The sequence below is a fragment of the Galeopterus variegatus genome, unplaced genomic scaffold (assembly GCF_000696425.1).
Source record: "Galeopterus variegatus unplaced genomic scaffold, G_variegatus-3.0.2 Scaffold2486, whole genome shotgun sequence".
Classification (NCBI taxonomy): domain Eukaryota; kingdom Metazoa; phylum Chordata; class Mammalia; order Dermoptera; family Cynocephalidae; genus Galeopterus; species Galeopterus variegatus.
The window spans coordinates 202,153-222,493 of NW_007728597.1; the positions used below are offsets into that span (position 1 = coordinate 202,153).

Consider the following 20,341-nt stretch of genomic DNA (forward strand, 5'->3'; position numbering starts at 1 on the left):
ATAGTATGATTGCACGTTAATTAATCACAAAGAATAGTGGATTTATACACCAATTATGTAGACCAGGGTTATATGAGAGGGTTGAGGGCATGGGTGGTCTGACCTTGACATGATGGTATGGGAACACTTTGTAAGTATCAGCCCGGACAAATGATAGAAAACCCCACCCACCAGCTGACTTTGCCCGAGTAGGAAGGGTGAGATGGCTGGATCCAGGGACTGAGGTTCTCTTCTCTCGCTGTGCTTTTCACTGTGCTGGACTCCCTCTCAGGGCATGAGAAGTGAGGAGAGGGCAACGGCTGTAGAATGGCATGGCACCTGCATCCCATCAACAGAAAACAGCTTCTTTTTCCCAGCCGGACACCCAGGATTGCACTTCATCCTCCTGCCTTGGGTCACATGTCCTTCCCTGAGTCCGTCACCTCACCTGCTGGATGTAGAATATATTGATTGATGGCCTGGGGCACAGGCCTGGGGAGGGGGGTGAACCCCCTGGACTGAGAGTAGGGAAACCGTGGCTCCCAATGACCAACGAGGGTTCACACCATAAACAAACATCAGCTCAAAATGGGTTAAAGACTTAAAACAACTAAGAAGACGGGAAAAGCTCCTCCAGACATTGGTTTGGACAATGATTTCTTGAATAGGACCCCAAAAGCACAGACAACAAAAGCAGATTGTGGGGGGTGAGGCTGGTGGGGGGGCCTACCACAGGGGGCCACCGTGAGGTGCTGAGGGGACATCTCTTGGTTGAGGAGACAACGGACATGCCTCCACAATGGGTTAGAATTTTATTCCAAGCCAGAGTTGAGGAGAGGGGTGTTGAAGTGACCGGATTCATGTTTTCAGTTTGAGCTGGCTCCTGCAAGGAGCCTGCATCACGGGGCCCTCCTCCCAGTGCCCCCGCTCCCCGCCTGCCCTCACACCCCCGTCCTTCTCACCTCCCCCCCTCCTCTCCCACTCCAACGCCCCACACCCCTTTTGCCACCTCTAGCCCTCCAGCCTCCTCACCTGGGAGCAGGGCCACATGACAGTGGTAAAAATAACTCGCCTTGACAGCGTGTGAAGGGGGTCAGAGGGAGGTGGGGAAGCTGAGCCCTCAGCACTAGGGAAGGGACCTGTGGGGGTGACACAAGGGAGGTGCTGGGTTCTGAGCCCCTCCCCACTGCCCCAAGGGTCACACTTGCTCACATGGGTCAGCTCAGTCATTGTGGGGCTCCACAGCCCCAGACACACACCCAGCAGCAGTGCCATCAGCAGTGCCAGCAGCAGTGGGCCAAGCCTGGTGGAGCAGCTCTCAGAGTGGTAAGGAACCCAGCGGGGCTGACTCCTGGCACATCAGGTCCCTTCCTGAACCTGCTACTACCCCCCAGACCCTGCCCCAGCCCCCCAGGCTGGAGCCCCCACGTCTGCCCCCCTTGACCCTGTGCTCTGTCCTCAGGTCCCGGCTGCTGCCCAGGACCCCTCAGTGGCCTCGGCGATGCCTCTTCACCCCACCTCAGTGGCCGTGTGCATTCCCCCTGGCCTGCAGGGGTTTCTCTGAGTCCCCACCCCATGTCTGAGCCCCCATGGCAGGCACGGTGGCAGCAGGCGGGCGGCGTCCACAGCGGGTGAGCATGCAGGAGCACATGGCCATCGACGTGAGCCCGGGCCCCATCCGGCCCATCCACCTCATCTCCGACTACTTCCCGCACTTTTACCCCTTTGCGGAGCCCGGTCTGTGCACCCGGGACCTGCACCCCGCGGTGGCCCCCACCATCCCCTCGGCACCCCAGCCACAGTCTGACTGCCAGCCAGAGGGAGACTCAGATGACAGCAGTGAGTAGGGGTGGGCACGAGGGGGCTCCCAAAGCTCAGCCCAGCCAGGGTAGGGTCTGGAGCATCTCTGGCAGGAGGCGTGGCACCATGGGGGGCAGGTGGAGCTGAGGTAGGAACTGACCCTGCCTGCTGCCTGCCCGCAGCTGCCCTAGGCACCCTCGAGTTCACGCTGCTTTTCGATGCGGACAATAGTGCCCTGCACTGCACGGCTCATTGTGCCAAGGTGAGAATGGGGGCAGGGTCCCTGGGACAGGGGGCTGGGCCACAGGCCTACCCCATACCCACTGTCTGTCCCCAGGGCCTCAAGTCCCCTGCCTCAGGCTCCATGGACACCTATGTCAAAGCCAATCTGCTGCCAGGGGCCAGCAAGGTGAGGGCAAGCCCCAGATCCCTATTGCTGCCCTGTGGCCACACGCCCAGACTGGGGTACCTCCCTTGGCCCTGCATTGATTCCCCACTCCATGACCTGGGTCCCAGTCCCAGAGATGTGCAACTGGGGGCTCTATCAGGGAGGCAGGGCACAGGGCCAAGGGGAAATTGTCTGGACTGTGGGAGGCCCTGACCCATCCTGGCTGGCCCCCAGGCCAGCCAGCTCCGGACACGCACAGTTCGTGGCACAAGAGGACCTATCTGGGAGGAGACACTCACCTATCATGGCTTCACCCGCCAAGATGCTGGGCACAAGACCCTGCGGTGAGGACCAGGGACACCAGGGGGCAAGGCAGGAGGATGGGCTGGGGCTGGCCTGGCCAGGTTTGACCCGGGTGACCACCAGGTTGTGTGTGTGTGAGGACCCACGGCTGCGGCGACGGCGGCGGGCGTCTCCCCTGGGGGAGCTCCGGGTGCCCCTGAGAAAGCTGGTGCCCAACCGAGCCAGGAGCTTCGACATCTGTCTGGAGAAGCGGAGGCTGGTGAGGCTAGAGCCCGGAACCTTGTGAGGGGGGAGCTGGAGAGGAGCGGGGGTGGGGATGGGGCCTGGGAAACATCACTGGCCAAGGTGACTGGGTCTCTGCTTTTTCAGACTAAGAGGCCCAAGAGCCTGGACACAACCCGCGGCATGTCCCTCTATGAGGAGGTGGGTAGGACAGCTGGACTGAGCAGGGAAGAGGTTGGGCAGGCCAGGGATGGCCCAGGCTGAAGTGGGTCAGGCAGGAGCACAGGTGGGCATCTCACTCGTGCACTCTGTGAGCCCTCGTAGCCCCGGGGAGCAGCCAGCCCTCAGCTGCTAGGCAGGGCAGCCCAGAGAAGCTGTGGGCACTGGGACAAGCAAGCAAAGCCCTCAAAGGGCAGAGCTGGGCAGAGACCCAGGCAACCTTGAGGCAGAGACTGCAACTAGCAGTAGCTGTCTATGGCCCAAGATGGGAGGACTGGACAGGGTCAAAGAGAGGACAGGGTGGAGCTCCCTGGCTGCCAGGTCTGCCCCTGGGGTCCGTGTGGGTGCCACTCCTGGGGCTGGTTGTCCTAGGCAGGCTCTTGTCAGGAGGCAGTCAGCATGACTGCAGGGCCTTCCTCAACCCCAAAGACCTGGGGAGAAACCCTGTGGCCCAGCAGGGGAGGGGCACCTGCGAGGCTGAGCGCAGGCCCTCTGCTTGGCTCCTCTCAGAACAAAGGGCCAGGTGCCCTGTCCTCTAGTGGAGTCACAAGTTGCCGCAGCCACCAATTAGCTAAACCCAGGCCAGTAAGGCCCTCAAGAAGGTGGCATAGTAAGGCCCTTAACGAGGTGGTGTAGTAAGGCCCTCAACGAGGGGGTGTAGTAAGGCCACTTTGCCCAATGGACATCTCTGAGCACCCTGCGACATCCACTCCATCGAAGACCCCATGCACAACAGTGCCACAGTGCCTGGTGGGTGATCAGAGTGGCTGCTACTTTACTGAGAACTGACTGTAAGCAAGGTTGGACTTTCTGCAAATCGAATTCTACACTAAGTGTGGGAGAGAAAGTACATTGTTCCTAGGCACCCTTCCTGAGTCCACTTGGGAACAGTAGGGCCCGAGTGTGGCAAAGGACATTCAGAATCTGGTCCTCAGGGCTGTGAGGGGCGAAGAGGGTGGGTTTTGGAGTCGAAAAGCCCTGTTTATCTTTGGATAGAGAAAGGCCTCTCAGGCTGCTTCCATGATGTGAGGCTTGCCCTGCAGGGAGTGGTTATGGGCACTTGATGGGAGGCCACTTAGAAAACTTCAACTTGTTTGTGGCACTCAGAGACAATCAGTTAGTTCCCTTCCACTCCATGACAAGGACATGCTGAACTGACCAGTCACATGTTCTGAACAAGCCCCTCCCCTCCTCAGGCCTTGGAGGATATAGCTGACCCAGGAGGTCCCTTCCAGGGCACAGGGCGAGTGGCTGTTTTGGGAAATTAAACCATGAAATTAAACCTTTGGATCCTGATTCTTTGCAGCCAGTTTGAGCTTTCATATCTGAGGCCCGGCCACTGGTGGGTGGGGAGTTGGCTTTGGGCTGGATGGGGGCTGACCACAGCCTATACCTGCAGGAGGTGGAGGCAGAGGTGGCCGGGGAGGAACGTGGGCGCATCCTGCTGTCACTGTGTTACAGCTCCCAGCAGGGTGGCCTGCTGGTGGGTGTGCTGCGCTGCGCCCACCTGGCCCCCATGGATGCCAATGGCTATTCGGACCCCTTCGTCCGCCTGTGAGTGTGAACAGGGGCACACAGGGGGCAGTAAGGGCAAGGTGGGGGTCCCTCACCTCTCCAGAGCCACACCTAACCACTAACTCTCCCCAATCAGTTTCCTGCATCCAAACTCGGGGAAGAAATCTAAATATAAAACCAGTGTTCGAAAGAAGACCCTGAATCCCGAGTTCAACGAGGTAAGCCAGCGCCAGGCAGGTCCCAGCCAGCCTTGGTCTTGACTTGCTGAGCCATTACCCAGCCTGAGCCTGTTTCTTAAGCTGTGAAGCACCTGAGGCTGCGTCTTCCCTGCCTTTCTGACCCTTTCCTGGCAGGAATTCTTCTACGCAGGCCCGCGGGAGGATCTGGCCCAGAAGACGCTGCTGGTGTCCGTGTGGGACTACGACCTGGGCACGGCCAATGACTTCATCGGTGAGTGGGAATGCAGGGAACTGGGGTGGGAGCCCTATGGGCTCCTGATGGCTCCTGACCCATTCCCCACGGCAGGCGGGGTGCAGCTGAACAGCTGTGCCAGTGGGGAGCGCCTGCGGCACTGGCGTGAGTGCTTGGGCCACAGCGACCGTCAGCTGGAGCTGTGGCACCCACTGGATGGCACACCCCCCCAGCTCAGCGACTAGTCCTGGTGCCAGCCTGGCCCTACTTGCCATCCCTCCCCTACAGCTGCCCATGATGTCCCCACAGAGCTGGGAGGAGCCTGAGTACCCAGCCCCCAGTCAAATGGGTGTTTCCTTTCTTCCTGCCTTTCAAATTCACCCCACCCCAAATCTTGAAGCCAAAATAAACATCTCCTTTAAGCCAGACCAGAGCCTGTCCTTTCTCTGGCCATAGGCCACATCCTTCCCTGCCCATCACCCACAGGGCAGACTGGGCCCTATTCTCCCGTCTCCCACCCTCCAGAGGCCTGAGCTGGGCCAGGGACCTCAGGCCACAGGGACCACAGCAAGGTCCCAGGATCAGCCCTCGCAGTCCCCCACTCCCACCGCTTCCTACACTGAGGGATGGGTACTCAAGATTATCTAGGACTGACTTACTGACACACAGGAGGCCAAGGTGTGGACTCATGACACGACTATGTCTGGCAATGGGCCTCCATGAGCAGCGGGCCAGGGGTGGCAGGTACAGAGCAGTCACAGAGAAGCTGCAGCTGTGGGGGACAGCACTTGCTTTATTGTCCAGCATCCCAGATGGATGGATGTGAGCCGCCAGGCCATGGTATTGGGCTCATGAGGCAGCTTGCCGGGCCTGGCGCTGCTGGGCAAACTGCTGCATCCGCTCCTCAAGCTCTGGCCGGAAGTGTCGGATCAGACCCTGTGGGCAATGAGCGGGGAAACTGTGTTAAGCAGAATCCAAAAATCACCTAATGCCCTGGGCTCTCAGCACCTCCCCCCACCCCTGTGCTACACAGCAGGGCGGTAAGCACCTGCACAGGCCAGGCGGCCCCATCGCCCAGAGCACAGATGGTGTGGCCCTCTATCTGCTTGCTGATCTCCCACAGGGAGTCGATCTCTGCTGGCCGGGCATCTCCCCTCACGAAGCGGGCCATCACCTTGTTCATCCAGTCCACACCTGCAGCCACAGCAGCAAGAGAGGGGCCTGTTGGTCTCCCCAAGCCAGGGTGTGGGACACTGCTTGAGGGGTGCAGGCCACGCTGGGGTTGGGGTGGGAGGGTGGAGGATAAGTGAAGCCGGCAAGCAAACCCCCAACCTGACCAGGGTGCTCACCCTCGCGGCACGGGGTGCACTGGCCACAGCTCTCGTGCTTGTAGAACTCAATGAGGCGGGCGATGGCTTTCACAACGTCTGTCTGGGTGACAAAGGACAGTGAGCAGGCACCCAAGGCCAGATAGAAACCAGGGCCTCTGTCCTCCAGCAGTACCCCCTCCCCCGATTCCAGCAGCTCTTCCCAAGCCACCCTGCATTCTGTTCTCCTGCAGCCTCCCTGGGTACCCCTGCTGCCAACTCCAGGGGCATTCTCCTCCAGAGCAGCCTTGTCCCCTCCTCTCCCACCTCCCTTGTATCTCAGGCTGCAGGAACTGGACCCTGAGTGATGGCAAAAGGGTTTTCAGAGGCTCAGGGAGGGAGACAGCAACCAGGCTGGCATAAGGAAGGGATGGTCTTACCGAGCGGTCCATGACGATCACCGCAGCCGTGCCCAGGCCTGTCTGTGCCTGCACCAGTGCATCGAAGTCCATCAGCACCGTCTCACACACGGACTTAGGGATCAGCGGGGTGGACGAGCCGCCAGGGATCACAGCAAGGAGGTTGTTCCAGCCACCTGTGACACCCCCTGGGGCCCCAAGTCAGTCCCCGAAAAGATGGATGGTCAGAGCTGGGGCCAGCACACCTGCCTAGTCCTGAGCTCAGGACCTCTGTCAGCTCCTGGACCCAGCCCTGTCTCCTGAAGCCCCCCCCCCCCCCCGGGCTCTGTTCATGGATGCCCTGCCCACTCTGCCCCGACCTGGCTGGCCCCTACCTGGCTGCCCCCACCTGGCTGGCCCAGGCCTCACCTGCATGCTTCTCAATCAGTTCCTTCAGCGGCACAGACATCTCTTCCTCCACAGTGCAAGGGTGGTTGACATGGCCAGAGATGTTGAACAGTTTGGTACCTGAGTTGCGCTCACGGCCGAAGCTGGCAAACCAGGTTCCCCCACGGCGGCAGATGGTGGGGGACACAGCCACCGTCTCCACATTGGCCACAGTTGTGGGGCAGCCAAACACTCCTTCAGGGAGAAGGGAAGACAGACGGGTGGCTGCTAAGGGATGGGGACAGGCTTCTTGGCAGTGGGGTCTGTCCCAGGATCCTCCTCCTGTGGCAGAGAGCCCTTGCTCTCTCCTCCCTTATCATCTTGTCCCCCACTCGACCCCAAACTTCAGAGGAGCTGTATTGCCTCATTCACCACCACATCCCCAGATCCCAGAACAGGTACTGCGGGGGCAGAGCTACAGACAAGCTTAAAGGGGCTTGGTATCCAACACGGGGCTGAGGCAGGATGAGGGACTGCAAGGGGCACTAGTGGAGCCTGTAAGCTGTTACCACCTACTCTCTGCATCTGACCCAGCCCAGAAGGCACTCAGAAATGCCCTAAGAATAATCCAGAGGGGACTTGCTCCTGGGTTCCACAGGACACTGCCAAGATAAGGCCCAGCTCAGGCCAGGTCTTACCCACATCTGCGGGAAAGGGTGGCTTCAGGCGGGGCTTGCCCTGCTTGCCCTCAATGGACTCGATGAGTGCTGTCTCCTCCCCACAGATGTAGGCCCCAGCCCCACGCACCACGAACACATCAAAATCATAGTCAGAGCCACAGGCGTTCTTCCCAATCAGGCCTGCCTCGTAGGCCTCTCGGATGGCCACCTGCAGGACAAGGGTGTGAGTTCCCCAGCATCCCCCACCCCAGGAGTCAGTCTGTAACTTCAGGAGTCCTGGATCCCTTGAAGGGCTCCCAAGTGAAGGCTCTGAGGCACAAAGGAAGAGCCCAGAGAAAGAGGCTGTGGGGGCCAAGCCCCATTTGGGATGCCTGCAGGAGTGGACACCACTCTTCCAGTTCAACCCCTGCCAGACCAGGCGCCAACATCGAAGAACAACCATGCTGGGTAAGGGGCACGTGAGGACACCTTCTCATCTGTTCATGCCTTCCCTGCCCACCTGCAGATTGGAGGCCTCGTTGTAGAATTCCCCGCGGATGTAGATGTAGGCAGCCCGGGCGCCCATGGCCCGGCCCCCCACCAGGCAGCCTTCCACCAGCTTGTGAGGATCGTGGCGCATGATCTCCCGGTCCTTGCAGGTGCCCGGCTCCCCCTCATCCGCATTCACCACCAAATACTTGGGTCTGTGGGGGCCCACAGGTCTGTCAGACTACAGAGCCACCAGGACTGGGTCCTCAACTACACGCCACTCCCGCTCCACTCAGGGAGGCCTCCAAGATGTCTCCTCCAACAACCAATCCCTCTCTGCCCTCCCAACATGTCCCCAGGGTCTCTGCTTTCTAACCACCAATGACAGGGAGCTCACTGCCTATTCCATCTTTGGGCAGCTATGACTACAAGAAAGGTCTTTGTTCTGTTCAGTCTAAACGGCTTTCCCTGTGCTTTCCTTTAAGACAAATTCTGCTCTTGGTCACAAAGAACCTTCCTCAACCTCCAACACCTCTCTGGGGCCAAAAAGGAAGCAAAGCAACTGACTTTTATTATTTGCTTTCTGTGTGCCAACAAACATATTGGACAAAAGCTATAGAAACATTACTTCTTTAATCCCTGTATGGTATCATTATACCCAGTTACAAAAAAAGACACCTACAGCTCAAGAAAGCTGGGAGACCGCCCAAAGCTCTACAATCAGTAGAAGGCAAAGCCAGGATTTCAACAACTACGTCTGCCTGAGTCAAAAGCTTGTGTTGATTCTGCTACACCTCAAGTCTCCCCTGAGGAAGTCCAGACAGAGCTATTAGTCCCACTCACTTGTCTGGGAACATTTTCCCGTTTCATTCATACTGAGTTTCTTTCTTTCTTTTTTTTTTTTTTTTGGCAGCTGGCTAGTATGGGGCATGCTGAGTTTCTAAGGAAACAGCCCAAAGGCCCAGGCAAGCAATAGCCACCCACAAAGTCTCTCCTGCAACCACATCTCTGTCTCCCTACACTCACCTGCCATCTGAAGGCTTATTCATGAAGCTCCACTTGAGGCCAGTGGGGAAGCCAGCACCTCCACGGCCCCGCAAACCTGATGTCTTGATCTCACCCAGGATCCAGTCAGGCCCCTTCAGCAGGATCTCCTTTGTCTTGTACCAGTCACCTCGACTCTGGGCACCTTTCAGCCTTGACAGAGTGGAGAAGGCAGTGAAGAGGAGGCCCTGCTCCAGGACCCACCAGGCTAGGGGCACTGTCTCACCTCCAGTCATGGCGGCCATACAGATTGGTGAAAATCCGGTCTTCATCCTTCAGCGAGCCAAATGAGGTTTTCTTGGGTGCTGTCTGGAGAGACAGACGGTCAGGAGACCCAGGAGAGCTCTGGGGCCATGAGGGGTTGGACCAGAAGTTACAGATTCTTGGGTCTCCCTGCTTAGGAGGAGGGACCGGGCTGGGGAGAAGGCAGAGGCTGAAGCCTCAAAACTCTTTGTAGAATCATAGCCACCACCACCAGTTAATAAGCACTTTCTGTTTAGCAATTATCAGGTTAAGCATTTTACATCCAAAATCCCATTTCATCCTCATAACGATTCTGAGATAGGAATGATTTCCTCCACTTTACAGAGGAGAAAACAGAGGCTCAGAGCAAAAGGAACTTATGGAAGATCACACAGCCAGAAGCAGCAGAATTTGAGCCCAGGTCTGTCAGCGGCCACAGCCTGAACCACAACACTATCCTGCCTCCCCAAGCCCAATGGGATGGCATGTCCATTTACTTGTCTGGTTCTCCTGCTAGATCAAAACTTGCTTAAACCAGCAGCCTTATCTTATTTTGCTGAAGAGGCAAAATGTGTTTACTGGTGGAAGAGAAACGCCTCACTGTGGCTGGGACACAAAGGTCATGGGCCCCATTTGGGATAAAACTGAGGACAGGTGGGGACTCGAATTGCAGGGCTGGGAGAAAGTTAGCCTCCGGTTGGAGCCGGTTCACCTTCCACAACCAGGCCGGAGCGGCAACCTTCCCGCCCCGCCTGGGGAGAAGAGGCGGCGCAGAGACGCGGCAGCAAGACCCGGCCCGCGTACACCCCTGGTCCGAGCTAGGCCGGGCCTCACCGTGTCGCCGCTGAAACGCACAGATACCCGCGCGGGGAGCGACCCGCCCAGCAGCCGCCGTGCCGCCAGCATCGCGGGGACCAGCCCGGTCACCAGCCGCTGTCACCTTCACAGCTCTGAGGCCGAGGAACCGGCGCGACAGAGACTCTAGACGGCGCACAGGAGTGACGTCACGCGCCCCGGCGCCGGCGGCGCGCCCCCGCATCCCCACGCCTCTCCCGCTGCGCTCCCGACCCCCCCCCCTCGGCGCTAAGGCTTCTGGGAGATGTAGTCCCGCCGACCTCGGGCCCGCCTTCCTGCCTCCGCGGTGCGGCGTTTAATAGCAGGTTGGCCCAGCCCTTATTCGCTTGCTCGGCTTCTTGACGTTCGCCTGCCGGCCCGCGGTCTTTCAAATCCCAAGTAAATCAACGTCGCGTGTCGCCTTCTGTTGGGTCCTGGTGTGTTCCACTTTCGGCAGGCTCGATATTTAGTGTGCACCTACTGTATGCACGAGTGCGTGGGCTTGGAGGGAGGAATCAGGCGGGCTGCAGCCGTACCCTCATGACTGCGTTGCAATTGTTCTGCCTCAGTCCGAGCCCTGCCCGATGGTGAGCTTCTCCCGGGCATGGTGCGCTTGGGGAAGAACTGCTAAGTTAGCGCGGAGAGCCGGGCGCTCCAAGGCGGACAGGGAGCTGCCGGCGGAGGTCTTCCCGCTGGGGGCGCGTCTGGAGGCCTGGGCCGGGGTGAGGCAGAGAGGATGGGCATGGCCAGCGGGTGGCACGTCCTCTGCCGGCGCTGCTGAGCTCTCCCAGCCCTTATAGGAGAGTCCGACCCTTGGCGCTCCCGCTCAAAATCCTGGAATGGCCCCTGCTGCCTTGGGAACCCGGCCCGTGGCCCGGCACTGCAGAGCTCCACTGTTGCTTTGTGTTGCTTCACCCCCACGGATTTGTCACCCCACTTCCCGTGGGTGACGGAGACGGAAAGGATTACTTAAAGCCCATCTCTTCAGAGCAGTGAGAAGCCCCGAAGTGGTTAACTTCCCAGGCACCCTCCAGTGAAAGGCATCCCTTCCTTGAGAAATTAACCCCAAATTGGGGTTCTCTTCCTGCATTTATTTTCCAGACCAGGAAGTTACAGGAAGAGACATAGGTGGCGTTATAGTTTAACAGTATAGGCTGGTAACTCTCAGCAAAACAAGCCAGACGACATTCCAGTGAGGCTGTCAACACAAGCTTGATCTTAGCAAACATTCCTTCTCCCTCTGCAGTTTCTCAGTATCTTTACCTAACAATCAGTAACTAGTCTGTCCTTGAGCCAGCAACCTGCTGTGCCACAATCCTTATCTTGCACCAGAGACTTATAGTCTGAGGAAAATTTCCTGTCCTTGCAAGGTCAATATTTGAAACTGCAAGACTTTGGAAAACCAGGCCCTGTGAAGTACATATGCTTTATGTAGTATATTCCACACTCCACGACCCCTACCCCACCAGGATCGTTACGTCCAGGCACTACCATGACCCCCCCCCACACCAGCCAAAGACCCCTTCCTGGCTCCATTAGGCTTTAGGGCATTTGCATGGCTGTCCTCCTCATTTGGTTTTCCCCTGACCTGAGGAGGTCCTCTGTCCTTTGCCTTCTCAGGAAGTCTTGGAAGCCTGATGAACTCTTTTTTTAAAAAATTAATTAATTTTTCGGGCCGGCCCGGTGGCGCACTGGATAGTGCGCCGCTTGGGAAGCGCGGCGGCGCTCCCGTCCGAGGGTTCGGATCCCACATACAGACCGGCTCCCGCTCACTGGCTGAGCGAGGCGCAGGAGCAACACCGAGGCTTGCGATCCCGTTGCCGGTCCCCTGTCCGGTACGGGGGCAACACTGAGGGTTGCGATCCGTTGCCGGACACGGAAAAAAGACAAAAAAATAAATAAATAAATAAATAAAAAATTAATTAATTTTTGGGCCAGCCCGTGGCTCACTCGGGAGAGTGTGGTGCTGATAACATCAAGGCCATGGGTTCGGATCCCATATAGGGATGGCCGGTTTGCTCACTGGCTGAGCGTGGTGCTGACAACACCAAGTCAAGGGTTGGGATCCCCTTACCGGTCATCTTTTAAAAAAAAAAAATTAATTAATTTTTATTATTATACATACATGTGTTCATGAGCTCGTCTCTGTCAGTTCTCTGGAACCCTTTGGCTCTGAGACATTGTCCTGGTCCCCGTGATAAAAGTGCCCTTTTTGGTCTTCTCTCCCAAACTGAGTTTTCCAGTCCTCATAGGAAGGAACCATCTCCTCTATTCTCTTGTGCTGTAATCATCCTTTCTTATCTTTCTTACCTCTCTTTCTTATCCTGGCCATTTCCATCCTCTCTGCCTCATAGAAATGTGCTATTTACAAAACTCATTTGCACCTGTTTTCTCATATACTCCTCACAGCAGCCCTGAATGGTGTTAACTCCGCTTTGTATATGGAAAAAATTGAGGCTCAGGGGGATTTCATCCCGTGTCCATGGGCATGAAGCTTCTGTCTGGTGGAGCTGGACTCGAGACCAGGCCTTTCTTCCTTCCCAAAGTACCCTGTACACAACAAACCCACAGAACAACTGTTATACATGTGACAGTCACTACGGATGTCCCAAGAGAGGCACCCCAAGTGTCCCCACACTGATTGAGGTCTCATAGATGGGTAGGGAAATACCAGACCAAAGCCCAGGAGTCCTGGCCCCCAGCCCCAGGCCCCCTTCTCTCGGGCAGGGAAAGAGATTGCCCAGGAAGATCTGGGGATTACACAGCTAATCCGGGGCTCAGACCTGAGTTCATAGGTCCCTTCCTTTGGGGAGGGAGAAGGGGGGCAGGATGGAGCCAGCGGAAAGACTCCTTCCTCATCTTCCTCTAACTGGGTCAAGGGAGAAGCAGCCTGGGGGTGCTAGGGATGGGAGGTGGCTGGGCATAGAGGTGATAGGAAACTGTTAATCCAATGCTAGGCTCTGTGCCAAGCACTTGCCATGTGTTATCTCCTTAATCCGCCCACAACCCTGTTTTCAGAAGCAGAGTGTATCTGCAATGCTGAGTGGCCTGTTTGGGATGGCACAGCTGCTAGAACTTGGCCTGAGGTCTCCTGACAATAAATCCCTCTCTCAGTCCCCATCCACCTATAGCATCTACTTGCCAAGTAAGGAAGGAGGTCCATTCCAGTGTCACCTCCCAGGAAGCCTCCTCTGCAGCATCTCAGGCCCTGGCTCTCACCTCTTCCTCAGCACCTGTCTGATCCTGTGCCACTGTCCATGTAACTGGCTCCCCGCTAGCCTCCAGGTCAGAAGCCCCCAGATCCACTTTGTCATGCCACCTCTACCTTAGGAACACTCCCTGTTCCTGTGTCCTCAGGCCGCACCCCCATCTATGGCCCCATCATCTTTCACCTGGAATTTTGCAAAGCCCCATTGGAGTCTCCCAGCCTTCACATCTTGGCCCCTCCAATCCCTTCTCTGCAAACCTGGAACCAGCGGGACTGTTGTAAATCTCAGGCCCATGTTGCCCCTCCCCTGCCTAAAACCCTTCCTGGTTCCCCTCTGCCCTCAGGACAAAGCCCAAGGCCCTTGCCTTGGCATTCAAAGTCCCGTGTGTCTGGCCCACCAACCTTCCAACTCCAGCTCCGATCCCTCTGCCCACACAGCTGGGTTTGCACCAGAGGATCTGTCTTCCTCCCTTCCTGGCCCCCTTCCTTCTACTCCTCCTGCGGAGCCCTTTGGATATCACCTTCCCCAGGAAGCTTTCTTCAAGCACTCCATACAACTATCTGAAATAACTGTTGTCACAGGCCCAGTGCTGTTGCTTTGCCTCCCACGGATTTGTCACCCCTTTTCCCCTGAGTGACAGAGCCACCAAAGATTACTCAAAGCCCATCTCTTCTGAGCAGTGAGAAGCCTCAAAAAGGGGTTAATCTCCCAGAACCCTCAAGAGCGAGTCATTCCTTCCATTTGGGAAATTAGACACGAATTGGGGTTCTCTTCCTGCATTTATTTTCCAGCCCAGGAAGTCACAGGATGAGAACACAGGTGGGATTTTTGCTAAGTACCGTTTAACAAGTTCAACAATAGAAGCTGGTAACATGCAATTAAATCGATCCACCAACAAAAGCTTGATTTTAGCAAACATTCTCTTCTTACAGCAATTTCCCAGTATCTTTACATATCAATCAGTAACCTGTGTCTTTGCGCCAGCAACCTTGCTGTGTTACAAATCTTTCTCTTACAACAGAGACTATAGCCTGGGGAAAATTTCCTGTTTTTTGCAAGGTCAATATTTGTTTGTTTGGTTTTTTTTATTTATTTTATTTTATTTATTTATTTATTTATTTATTTATTTATTTTTTTAAAGATGACCGGTAAGGGGATCTTAACCCTTGACTTGGTGTTGTCAGCACCACGCTCAGCCAGTGAGCGAACCGGCCATCCCTATGTGGGATCCGAACCCAGGGCCTTGGTGTTATCAGCACCACACTCTCCCGAGTGAGCCACGGGCCAGCCCAGCAAGGTCAATATTTGAAACTGCAAGGCTTTGGAAAACCAGGCCCTGTGAAGTACATTTGCTTTATGCATACTCCACACAGTGTGACTAAGACACAATCGGATCTTCTCTCTTCTCTGACCTCCAGCACGGAGCTTTGCAAGGGAGATGCTTATTCAATACTGCAATCAAATGTTATATTTGGAAAGTGAAAAATATCAATGTTTTTTCTTTCGTTGAAAATTTAAGAAATATAGAAAAGCAAGAAGAAAGCAGTAATATGTTTTTAACTTATTCCCCATTATCATTTTTGCTTGTTTGCATGTTTTTCTAGGTGATTTTAAAACATTGCACAGTAGCATACGAATACACTGGTCCTCAGAAATTTAGGTCCTTATAGAAAAAAACCATACAATCCTTCCCCACCCATCATCCTGAAGCCAAATGCTGTTGAATCAGGTATCATCTTGGCAACCAGGAAGCATGAAGTTTGCTGAAGCTTTTGATAGAGACCTTGACCATGTTAAGGAAACTCCCTTCCAAGAGCATACATAGTTTTATCATGAAAGGGTCCTCAGTTTCACTGACTTCACCTGAGATGATCATATTGTTCTTTAATCTGTGGTTAATTAGATCAACCGTTTTTCTAATCTATTGAACTATTTTTGACCTAAAGGGGAGGCAGAGTAAGGCTGCTGAGAGCAGAGATTGAAGCCAGTCAGGACTGAGTCCTGGGCTCTACCACTTAGCAGCTGTGTGGTGTTGAGCCAGTTTCTTGACCTCTCTGTGTCTCAAGGTATCATTGCAATGATTAAACGTTTTCATCTGTAAAGCCCTTAGAACAGGGCTTGGCACATAGTAAGTGTTATGTAAATGTTAACTATTGTCATTTCTTATTATTCTAGGAATAAATGCCTTCTGGTCATAATGTAACATTCTTTCATTGTACTGCTGGATTTATCTTATTTAGCTTTTACATCAGTGCTCCTAAGTGAGGGTAGCCTATAGTTTTATTTTCTCCTGAGGATCTTGTCCAATTTTGTTTCAATGTTATGCTAGCCCTTTAAAATGAGGTTGAACACTTTCCACCTTTTTCTGTATTTTGGAAGAGTTTGCTGAGGGTAAAAATTATCCATTTCCTGAAGCGTGACTAGACCTTATGGTAAAGCCATCTGGAGCTGGAACCTCTGCTTGGGGGTGATCTGACCATGTTTCCATTTATTTTATGGTTATTTGTCTATTTCTTGAGCCAGTTTTGATCACAAAGTTTTTTTAAAAAGTGTTCTTGATGGAGTGTTCCTTTTTCTAATATGAAATATTTCTCTGTGTCTCTTTTAATGATTTGGCCTTGAGATCTATGTTCTCTGATATTAATATTGCTGCACATGTGTATTAGTCTTTTTCTGTTTCTTATAACAAAATACATAGAACGAGGTGATTTATAAAGAAAAATGAAATTTATTGCTTACAGTTTTGGAGGCTAGGAAGTCCAAAGTCCGGGGAATACATCTGGTGAGGGTCTTGGTGGTGGTGATAGTGACCCAGGGGTCTCACATTGCAAGATGGTGGAAGCAGAGAAAGAGAGAGACAGACAGACTCCCCTCTCTCTTCTTTTAAAGCCCTCAGAACCACGCCCCTGGCCACCATTTTTAATCCATTCATTGCAGCATGGTTCTACAATCTAATCACCTCTTCAAGGCCCCACCTTTCAATTACCATAATTGGATTTACCACCATCAACAGTTAGAGTGGGGATCAAGTTTCTAATACATAAAACTTGGGGGACAAAATTCAAGCTTCAGTAAGTTTTGGGAAGACAATTCAATCTACTACAACAAGTTTTCTTTTTCTTTTTATTAGTATTTGGTAAATTTTTTTTCTGTCTCTATTTCCAATCTTTCTCTCACTTTACAAGAGTCTCTTAAAAACAACATCTAATTACATTTTATTTTGTCTTATTTTAATCTTTTTATTAGTATTTGGTAAATTTTTTTTCTGTCTCTATTTCCAATCTTTCACTTTACAAGAGTCTCTTAAAAACAACATCTAATTACATTTTATTTTGTCTTATTTTAATCCAATCAGTGTCTGTCTTTTAAAGAGTGTGACTTACATGTATTGTTTATTGCCATGTGACTTATATCTGCCATATCATATTGTGTTTTCTATTTAGCATTCTTTCTCTTTGTTTTTTTTCTCTATTTTCCTTTCTTCTCTTGAATTAATTGAGTTTTCTTGGTGCTTATCTCTTCTCCCCTAATACTGGTTTGGAAGTTATAAATTTTACCTCTATTTTAGTGGTTACTCTTAAATTTTTAAGTCCTACCTAAGCTTCATTTCCTGGTAAAAGCTAATTAATATCTCTATCCTCTTGCTGAATATAAAACGAAAACAAAAACAGTACTGTTTCCCTCTGCACTTCCTTCTTGCCCAAATTCTGCACTGCTGTGTTGTGTGTTGCTCGCGTTCATTTGTGACCTAGCGGGGCATTTATGGCCCCCTGCTTCAGGCTGATGGTGGACATCTGGCCTGAGCCATGGGCGGGCTCCGCTCTTTAGCCATGGAAACAAACTGAGGACCTGGCCCAAGCCCTGTGTGGCCAGCCTGGCTGTGCTCCTGCTTCCTGGCTAAGGCACAGATCTCAGCTCCCACCCTTGCTGTGGGCTTCTTCCTGATTCTTTCATTCGGAGAGAGGCTTATTTCAAGTCTACTCAGGATTCCCTTTTCGCTTCTGTGTGGCCAAGATTTCATTTAAAATGCTTTTCTTCTCTGATTTTGATGTGTTTGACAAGGACAGAGTGGATTTCAGGTTGTACTCTGCTATCTTGAACTGGAAATCTTGGGCATTTATGGCCCCCTGCTTCAGGCTGATGGTGGACATCTGGCCAGAGCCATGGGCGGGCTACCAGCTCCGCTCTTTAGCTATGGAAACAAACTGAGGACCTGGCCCAAGCCCTGTGTGGCCAGCCTGGCTGTGCTCCTGCTTCCTGGCTAAGGCACAGATCTCAGCTCCCACCCTTGCTGTGGGCTTCTTCCTGATTCTTTCATTCGGAGAGAGGCTTATTTCAAGTCTACTCAGGATTCCCTTTTCGCTTCTGTGTGGCCAAGATTTCATTTAAAATGCTTTTCTTCTCTGATTTTGATGTGTTTGACAAGGACAGAGTGGATTTCAGGTTGTACTCTGCTATCTTGAACTGGAAATCTCCCTATTTTTTTTCCCATAAATTTAGATTCGAGGAAATAAAGTCAATCAGTTGTGGCTGGTGGGGCACACATAGGACAAGGCGAATGCATTGAGGCAGGTGGCACGATCAATGACACACCTGGCTCAGGTCTCCCTCCCTNAAATTCAAGCTTCAGTAAGTTTTGGGAAGACAATTCAATCTACTACAACAAGTTTTCTTTTTATTAGTATTTGGTAAATTTTTTTTCTGTCTCTATTTCCAATCTTTCTCTCACTTTACAAGAGTCTCTTAAAAACAACATCTAATTACATTTTATTTTGTCTTATTTTAATCCAATCAGTGTCTGTCTTTTAAAGAGTGTGACTTACATGTATTGTTTATTGCCATGTGACTTATATCTGCCATATCATATTGTGTTTTCTATTTAGCATTCTTTCTCTTTGTTTTTTTTCTCTATTTTCCTTTCTTCTCTTGAATTAATTGAGTTTTCTTGGTGCTTATCTCTTCTCCCCTAATACTGGTTTGGAAGTTATAAATTTTACCTCTATTTTAGTGGTTACTCTTAAATTTTTAAGTCCTACCTAAGCTTCATTTCCTGGTAAAAGCTAATTAATATCTCTATCCTCTTGCTGAATATAAAACGAAAACAAAAACAGTACTGTTTCCCTCTGCACTTCCTTCTTGCCCAAATTCTGCACTGCTGTGTTGTGTGTTGCTCGCGTTCATTTGTGACCTAGCGGGGCATTTATGGCCCCCTGCTTCAGGCTGATGGTGGACATCTGGCCTGAGCCATGGGCGGGCTCCGCTCTTTAGCCATGGAAACAAACTGAGGACCTGGCCCAAGCCCTGTGTGGCCAGCCTGGCTGTGCTCCTGCTTCCTGGCTAAGGCACAGATCTCAGCTCCCACCCTTGCTGTGGGCTTCTTCCTGATTCTTTCATTCGGAGAGAGGCTTATTTCAAGTCTACTCAGGATTCCCTTTTCGCTTCTGTGTGGCCAAGATTTCATTTAAAATGCTTTTCTTCTCTGATTTTGATGTGTTTGACAAGGACAGAGTGGATTTCAGGTTGTACTCTGCTATCTTGAACTGGAAATCTCCCTATTTTTTTTCCCATAAATTTAGATTCGAGGAAATAAAGTCAATCAGTTGTGGCTGGTGGGGCACACATAGGACAAGGCGAATGCATTGAGGCAGGTGGCACGATCAATGACACACCTGGCTCAGGTCTCCCTCCCTTCTGGCCCACCTGGGGGCGGGCCTTACCATGCTCGCAGCTCCCAGTCCCGGTGTCATCCTGCCAGCGTCTCCAGGTCCCTCGCTGGCTTATACTGGTCCTGAAGCATTGGACATCATCTGCAGTTTCCAACAGGGATGACTGGTGAGGTCTCAGTTGGGCACAGGTCACAGGTACCAGTACCCTTGGTCCACCCCTCCTGGCCCCTCCCTGCGGCAGACCTGTGTTCAGATACCCAGCAAATCAGGTCCGGGTATCTAAAGTATCTGTTGATCCTTTGCCCATCCCCCAGTTGTCTCCTGGAGACCTACCTACACCCCCTTTGTCCCTTAACACAAAAGCTTTAGTCTCTTTTTTTCATCCAACATAGCCCTTGATGGCTATTTGGGATAACACACACCAAGAAGAGTTTATACACCCCTTTGACTAATCCCAAGCTGTTAGAAATGTGAAACTCATTTTCCCCATTCCTCAGAGGTTTAAGGTTTTAGAAATGCCAGGCCCCATCTTATAAATCAGCAAAAAAGAAAAAAAAAAACCCGTTGAGTTTTTATTATTAGAAACAGATTGAGCTATTTGTCTTCTGTTACATTTTCTTCCTCCTGTGACCACTTTGCACCTTGCAAAGACAATTTCCTCCCACTCTGCAAACTCAAAGCCACAAAGGACACATGGAGGGGCCTCCGTTGCTGCAGTGGGTCACACAGCCATGGCCAGTATTTATTGCTTCCTTCCTCCATTATTCATCCTACATCCCCCTTGTCTCCAGCCAGCACCTTGGCTGCTTGGGGGCTTTACCAGATGGAGTGCCTTAATGTCATAAAAATAACCATTTTTTCCAAATTAATCTATAAAGTCACTGCAATTCTGATCGAAATCCCATCAGGGCTTTTCATGGAACTGGAAAAGCTGATACTAAAATTTATATAGAACCACAAAGGGCCAAGAATGGCCAAGCCAATTTTGTAGAAGAACAAGGGGTGGGGTGTGCGGGACCTGCTCCCCCAGATTGCAAGACTAATTAAAAAGCTGTAGTAATTGAGACATGCAGACCAAGGGTTCTGACACATGGTGCTTTTCTTTCACAATTTGCTAGATGTTCTGCTATTTTGGTTTTGATTTCTTCTTTGATATGAGTCATTTTTTTTTTTTTTTAAAAGATGACCGGTAAGGGGATCTTAACCCTTGACTTGGTGTTGTCAGCACCACGCTCAGCCAGTGAGCGAACCGGCCATCCCTATATGGG

The 20,341-nt window shown here is 52.4% G+C and overlaps 2 protein-coding genes and 1 pseudogene across 2 annotated transcripts; 2 read left to right on the plus strand and 1 right to left on the minus strand.

Annotated features, from left to right (window-relative positions):
• Positions 1-1,568: 1,568 nt before the first annotated feature.
• On the plus strand, positions 1,569-5,082 carry LOC103598003 (double C2-like domain-containing protein gamma). Its single transcript, XM_008581912.1, has 10 exons — positions 1,569-1,818; positions 1,962-2,041; positions 2,117-2,188; positions 2,402-2,511; positions 2,594-2,729; positions 2,840-2,893; positions 4,311-4,465; positions 4,563-4,644; positions 4,780-4,876; positions 4,952-5,082. Exons 1-10 carry the CDS (start codon positions 1,569-1,571, stop codon positions 5,080-5,082), a joined length of 1,167 nt encoding a protein of 388 aa, XP_008580134.1.
• A 528-nt stretch (positions 5,083-5,610) lies between these two features.
• Positions 5,611-10,415, minus strand: NDUFV1 (NADH dehydrogenase (ubiquinone) flavoprotein 1, 51kDa). Its single transcript, XM_008581903.1, has 10 exons — positions 10,199-10,415; positions 9,348-9,430; positions 9,104-9,274; positions 8,109-8,292; positions 7,628-7,817; positions 6,972-7,184; positions 6,585-6,751; positions 6,187-6,268; positions 5,886-6,031; positions 5,611-5,773 (listed from the first exon to the last, which is right to left on the minus strand). Exons 1-10 carry the CDS (start codon positions 10,268-10,270, stop codon positions 5,687-5,689), a joined length of 1,395 nt encoding a protein of 464 aa, XP_008580125.1. The 5' UTR covers positions 10,271-10,415; the 3' UTR covers positions 5,611-5,686.
• A 2,840-nt stretch (positions 10,416-13,255) lies between these two features.
• Positions 13,256-13,971, plus strand: LOC103598004 (annotated as a pseudogene).
• Positions 13,972-20,341: the final 6,370 nt, after the last annotated feature.